The sequence below is a fragment of the Vicia villosa genome, unplaced genomic scaffold, assembly GCF_029867415.1.
Source record: "Vicia villosa cultivar HV-30 ecotype Madison, WI unplaced genomic scaffold, Vvil1.0 ctg.001626F_1_1, whole genome shotgun sequence".
Taxonomy (NCBI): Eukaryota; Viridiplantae; Streptophyta; class Magnoliopsida; order Fabales; family Fabaceae; genus Vicia; species Vicia villosa.
In genome coordinates this window covers 184,445-191,141 of record NW_026705677.1, presented here as the reverse complement: position 1 = coordinate 191,141, position 6,697 = coordinate 184,445, and the positions used below count along the sequence as shown (strand labels likewise).

Here is a 6,697-nt window from a genome sequence, read left to right as displayed (position 1 = left end):
ATAAAAATAAAAGTAAATTGATACGTTTAGTAATAATTGGTCTTTAATTGATTTAATATTTTATAGATTTAATGATATGATTAGTTATAATGATCAAATTCTTATAGACAGTTAAAGTACCATTAATATCATGCTTTAAAAAAATACAATAAAAGAATAATAAAAATATTGTGACATAGGAAAAAGAACACCAACGTTCACATCTCTCTCAGCAAGACCAAGATTCATTTCTTTCTTTCATTATTAAAAAAAAAAACAAATCAAATCTTCGTTCCTTTCTTACTAAAAAAAATACAGTAACCGCACTCAACAAATCAAAGTAAATCTTTTACCTCTATTTAACCATTAAAACAAATAAAAATACTACACTTAACCATTAAAACAAATAAAAATACTACACAAATCCAGACTTTCACTTTTTAAATCTGAAACAATCAAAAAGGATAGTTGTGGAAAGGAAAATGAAAAGCTACCGATAATGGATCTGGCAATCAAAGAAAGCGCAAAGATGGTCGAGTATAGAGGTTGTGATTTTTTGGCGAGTTTGACAACAGGGACAGGGACGGAAAAGTACTACAGTGGTTGTTGCGTATGCATTTTTTATGGCAGTGGCAGATGTGTTTATGTTGCATTTTTGTGGCAACCGGCGTTTTTGGTTCACAGCGGCAGTTGCCTGATCTAGCCAAAGAAGGAGGATGCGCCGGCATTTTGCGGTTTTGAAAAAAAGCACAACTTTATTCCTCTTCGCATTTTGGATTTATCTCCTCTGTGATTTTATTTCAAATTTGTTGTTTGTATATATTTTTTTTGATACTGTGTTATTATGTAGTCTTGGAGGTAATTATGGAGAGTGATTATGGAGGGGTTGCTAATGAAGGAGGAATGAGGTGGTATGAGTAGTTTACAATGTAACATATTGTAATTGCGTTTCCTTCTCGTTCATGCCCTCATTTGACATTAAGATTTGCTTCTTTTTTTAGTCATATGAAGAAATTAACATTATTTTATTGGGAACATGGTAAATTTAGTAAAGTTGCTATAGGTATTAAAATATAGTCGTCAGTATAATAAGTATAATAATTATGATACATGAAATGATTAAAATATTAAAAGTATTCAAATGAATTTGAATTCAATATGTCAATGAGACGTATTGAAAACATAATCAATTATTGGATTTAGTCTAGAAGAATGAGATTAACCGCCACAATATAAATGACGCCTAAATAAAATATTAAAATAATTATAAAAATTTAAATAATTAAAAATTATAAAAAATAATCATGGAATAATTACAGGATTACCCATAAATTAAGGCATGTAAGGAGATTAAACTTGGTTAGTGATGTAAATTTGGTGGTAATCTATTTTATTATATTAAAAATTAAAATATTAAAAGTATTAAAATGAATTTGAATTCAATATGTTAATGAGACTTATTGAAAACATAATCAATTATTGGATTTAGTCTAGAAAAATGAGATTAACCGCCTGTCCGCCACAATATTAATGACGCCTAAATAAAATATTAAGATAATTCTAAAAAATTAAATAATTAAAAATTATAAAAAATAATCATGGGATAATTACATGATTACCCATAAATTAAGGCATGTAAGGAGATTAAACTTGGTTAGTGATGTAAATTTGGTGGTAATCTATTTTGTTGTATTAAAATTTGGTGGTAATCTATTTTGTTGTATTAAAAATAGAAAAGTAGATAATTGAGCCAAGAGAGAAATGAATAGTTCAAATATAAAATGCAAAGAAAATTGTGTGGTCACAATATATCATAATTAATGTATTTTAAAAATAAATAACAATAAAAAATAAAAATTGATAAAGGTAGATATTAGTAGAAACATTATTTAATATATTAATAATTAGAAATAGCATGTAGTATAATATGTTGACACTTGGCGAACTTGTCAAAATACTCATATTGTTTTATTATGTTATAGGATAACTAATAAAGAATCCGTGCGTTCGTACGGGTCGCGTAATGTTGTTTATTTTTTCGTGTGAAATGTTAAGTTTTTTTTATTTATCTTTGTGTGATTGAACTTTAGATAAATGGTTTTATTTTATTGGTGTAATCACTCGACCACCAGTGTGAAACCGTGCAAATGCACGGATGACTGAATATGATGAGAAAAAATAATTCATATATATGAGAAGTTGGATAATTTATTTGGCTAAAAAGTAAATTATGAAATGTTTAAAAATTTAATTTTATTTTAAAATTATAAATCAAATTAAAATTAAAATTAAATGTGAATAGTATCAGAAACTTATAGTTAATCATACTCCGTACTTTATTATAATTAATCATACTTTATTCTCATAGGAATTTTGAATTTTGAATCTTTAAGATAGAAATAATTATGGATAACATAAGAAAAATAAACAACATTCTTGAAAATAAAAATATACAGTAACAATTTTTTTTTTACAAGACAGTAACAATTTTTTAAAGAGAAAAGGGGTGATGCACTGACAGTGTAAAATATTTTTACACTGTCAACCAATCACCATCCATGTATCCAATTAAACCAATTTTTTTATTTTAAAAAAACTTAATGACATGACACATTTATGATTTTCTATTGGATGACAGTGTAAAATTATTTTACACTGTCAGTGCACTACCTTTTAACTCTTTTTTAAAACTTGAAACAAGTTGAATTTCCAATGTTTTTTTTATTCTTGAAAATATAATTTCATAGGAAATTAAAACACCCATAATGTGATAACTTTCCAACAAACGCTAAAAGTAAATTAATTAAAAAAAAAGTTGAAAATTACTACTACTTCTTGCCGCCAACACAAAGAAACATTGAAAATCCCATTAGCGCTCTCTCACGGTGAAAAGCAGCGGCAAAAGTTATCTCTCACGGTTACGTTCTCTGAAGTCCCATTTCACCATTCATCACAGGTATTATCATTTCTTTAATCAATTTCATTTCCAAATAAAAATCTCCTATTTGCCTAATAACACTTCCAAATTTTTGTTTCTTTTGTTTCCCATTTTCTCGTAGTAGCACAATGAAGAGAGAAAGGGATGAAAACCTAGACAGATTAAGCGATTTACCGGATTGCTTACTCCTTCACGTTCTCTCCTTTTTACCCTCCAAACATGCCGTTCAAACTTCCATACTGTCCCCGAGATGGAACTCTCTCTGGAAGCGCATTCCAACTCTTAAGTTAAATTCCTTAATCTTTAGGCATCTCAAGGATTTCACCAAATTTGTAACTCACATTTTGTCTCTTCGAGACGCCTCAACTGCACTACACACTCTCAGTTTTCACCGTCATGGTTTGATCGAACCTCACCTACTCAAAAGGGTCATAAATTACGGTATTTCGCATAATGTCCAGCAGTTATACATCTATGTCAAATGTGAGATTCAACATTTTCCTCCGAGCTTATTTTCGTGTCGCACTTTGACATCTCTTAGACTTGCTGTTGTACACCCTAAAATTTATGCTATGAGAACATTATTTCCTAATTCTCTGAATTTGCCGTCATTAACTGAACTGTGTCTGCACGCATTCGCCTTTCGTGTTGGCGATGATGGCCGTGCTGAGCCTTTTTCGGCATTACACAAGTTGAATACTTTGATCATTGATAAATGTGAAGTACAAAACCTCTGCATATTGAGTACCTCACTTGTCCGTTTAACTATAGTCACCCGTGATTATCCTCCCGATGATTGTGGTGAAATCGAGTTATGTACTCCAAATCTTGGTATTTTTACTTTTATTGGTTCTCCTTTTCACAAACTCTATGGGAGCAAAAGCAATTTGTCTTCTATTGAACACATAGACATTGATCTAAGTTTGATGTCAAATTCTGCGGAGTACTCGTTGTTTCTACTCAACTGGCTGATTGCGCTCGTTAATGTTAAGTCAATGACGGTTTCTTCACCGACTCTTCAGGTATTTTATGGCATGTTTGGTTTGAGATTTTATTTTCAGTTTTCACTCTTAACAACAAGTTGTTCATTAATATGCTTACTTTTCTATTGTATTTATAAATTTTGTAAAAGATATGATTTGTATTAAACTCATACTAATTCACCTTGTTTGTTTAGGTTCTTTCTTTAGTTCCTGACTTATTCAAGGTTCATCTCTCGTCCTTGTGTAACTTGAAGACGCTTAAAGTAAAAAAGAAGCAATCTTCATCCATACCCGATCTAGTAGTGGAATTTTTACTTCAAAACTCTCTCTCAACAAAGGTTGAAATCATAGATTGATTAAGGTTAGACGTGCTTTCAACATTTTTAAGAGATAACTTTTGGTTTAGTAATTTTGTTTTTGCTTCCATCCTTCGGTGTTTTTTGTTTTCCAGTATGTCTATGGTTTTACTTGCAGTGCATAAATTATAAAATTCTGACTTAAAGTAACAAATTGTACATGTCTACTAACATAAAGTAACGTGGTTTTATCTAGCCACAGCTTAAGTGGATGCTATATAGAAAAGATTGGATTACTTCTTAATTGGATGCTATATGGAAATGATTGAATTATTTTTTGAAGTCAATATTGAAGGCTAACAATAGAAGAATTCACAAAATCTTAGGCTCAGTTCGCGGTGGTTTTTATTTTATGTTTTGGAATTTTCAAGCTTTGACGAACAAAACTTTTAGATCTTTAGTAAGGATGTATATGTTGGTATTCTTTGGCGATATCCTAGTGTAAAACCTAAGTTGGGAGGATCACCTCAAGCATGTTGCAAGGGTGTTAGATATTCTGCAGCAGCAAGGCCTCAGTGGTTAAGAAATAGAAATTCACTTTTTCCAGAACTAGTTTTAAGTACTTTGAGCATATCATTTCCGAAAATATGGTAGGAATGGATCCCACCAAGACTGTGAATGTAATACAGTTGCCAGCTCCTAAGAATGTTAAAGGGTTACGGGAAGATGGCACTAGGCTTTGGACCAATTTGACCATAAGCAACAATTTGAAGTGGGGAGATTGTGAAGAGCAAGCCTTTAAGCCCCAGTTTTGGTGCTCCTTGATTTCATGAAGAGTTCATTATATAAAGTAGTACCTCTGGGAATGGGCTGAGAGAAATATTGATAAGACCTATTGCTTTTTTCACTAAGGCATTAGGAAAGGGAAATTTGAACAAATCAGCCTATGGGAAGGAGCTCATGGCAGTTGCTCTAGCCATTCACCATTGGCGCCCTTACCTATTAGGGATGAAGTTCACGGTTTGTACCAATCAAAAGAGTCTGAAACAACTCTTACAGCAGACAATTGTCTCCATGAATCCACAAATTGGGCAACAAAGCTGCTGGGTTACCAGTTTGACTTATTTGGTCATCATCACCAATGTTCTCATCTCTAGCTCTATCAGAGTACGTCACTTCCAGCCATTCAAGGCCATTAGAATTCTACATACACACTACTAATATTAATTTTTTGTAGTTCCTTTAAGAATGAAAAGAGTTGAATCATAAGTTTCTGTTTCTCATAGTACTGCAAACCTGAATTATGGAACCAATTGCTAGTACTTTATACAAAAAGAAAATTCAGTAGTGATTTGATACTAATTCATTTCGTGAAATGCTAGAAAGATTAGAAAAATGATTCATCGATCTAAGGGTGTAACAAGATATCATTCTTGACTTGACTCAAACTTTCCAACCCGTTTGTCATTGTTGATGATTTGGGTGTAGTCTCTGCTCACTTAGTTATAAATTCCTTTCTCCACACCCTATTCTGTATTTTGAGAATCAAAATGCATGCAACTTGAAACAGTTTTGTCCCGCACTTCAGGACTATGCATGAGGAGCTAGATTTAAACTTTGTTTGAGAGAAGGCTCTTAGCACGACTCTTACTGTCACCCAGGGTCCAGTTCTTCACCATGTTGTCGAGGTCAATGAAGGGTATACAACGAACGGAAGATAGAAATAATTCTTTGATATTCCATGAAAGTGTGTGTGTGTGTGTGTGTAAATGTTCAAGTGTGCTTATAGCTAGTAGATGCTTCACAACATTTATATAAATTTTAGCCCTTAACATGTGAAAAAGCTTCTAGCTCATTGAACATGCGTGCATATCTTGAATCACATGATATGAAATTTGTGTACAAAATGAATCATCTGTCATTAACTTTTTCCTATATCATAGTTGTACTTATGAGATCTTTTGTTCATTTTGACTTGTGTAGTGAAGGTCTGCAGGCTGGTGAAATGATGACTGATGTTCTACTTTTTGTTTTCTCCATGGATTTCAACTGTGCATGATGATTGATCTTTAAACTAATGGATTAACATTTTTGTTTTACTCTTTCGTGCCTCTTGTTTGTCTGATGTTGCACAAAGGACACAACTTTAAACTACTGGAGTCATTGTGATGTTTAATATTGTCAGAAATTTGAATGATTGAAAGGCTTGTGTGTGTTGATTGTTCATGTTGAACATTGAAAGAGACAATTCCAAGGGTTCTCACTTAATAATCTTAATTCATATTTTATGATAGACCTTATTGAACTGAACTGTCCTTAATCAATTCTTTTGTTCGTGTTTTTAAATTTCTTGGTTGTGTTTTGATTTCTGTTTCTATATATTCTGCTCAATTTTATATCTGCATTTTCTGCACTTGAGCATTTAAGTTGTTGCAGGATTTTTCTGATTTATGCTCTTTTTCGCTGCTGCGTGATTAAATGCTCCTGGTTTACTACATACT

At 31.8% G+C, this 6,697-nt stretch overlaps 1 protein-coding gene across 1 annotated transcript; it reads left to right on the top strand.

Moving 5' to 3' along the window:
• The first annotated feature begins 2,864 nt into the window (after window positions 1-2,864).
• LOC131636073 (putative F-box/FBD/LRR-repeat protein At4g13965) lies at window positions 2,865-6,480 on the top strand. The gene is made up of 4 exons (XM_058906720.1): window positions 2,865-2,935; window positions 3,039-3,939; window positions 4,095-4,261; window positions 6,180-6,480. The coding sequence occupies exons 2-3, from the start codon at window positions 3,046-3,048 to the stop codon at window positions 4,254-4,256; spliced, it is 1,056 nt and encodes a 351-aa protein (XP_058762703.1). The 5' UTR covers window positions 2,865-2,935; window positions 3,039-3,045; the 3' UTR covers window positions 4,257-4,261; window positions 6,180-6,480.
• The last annotated feature ends 217 nt before the right edge of the window (window positions 6,481-6,697 follow it).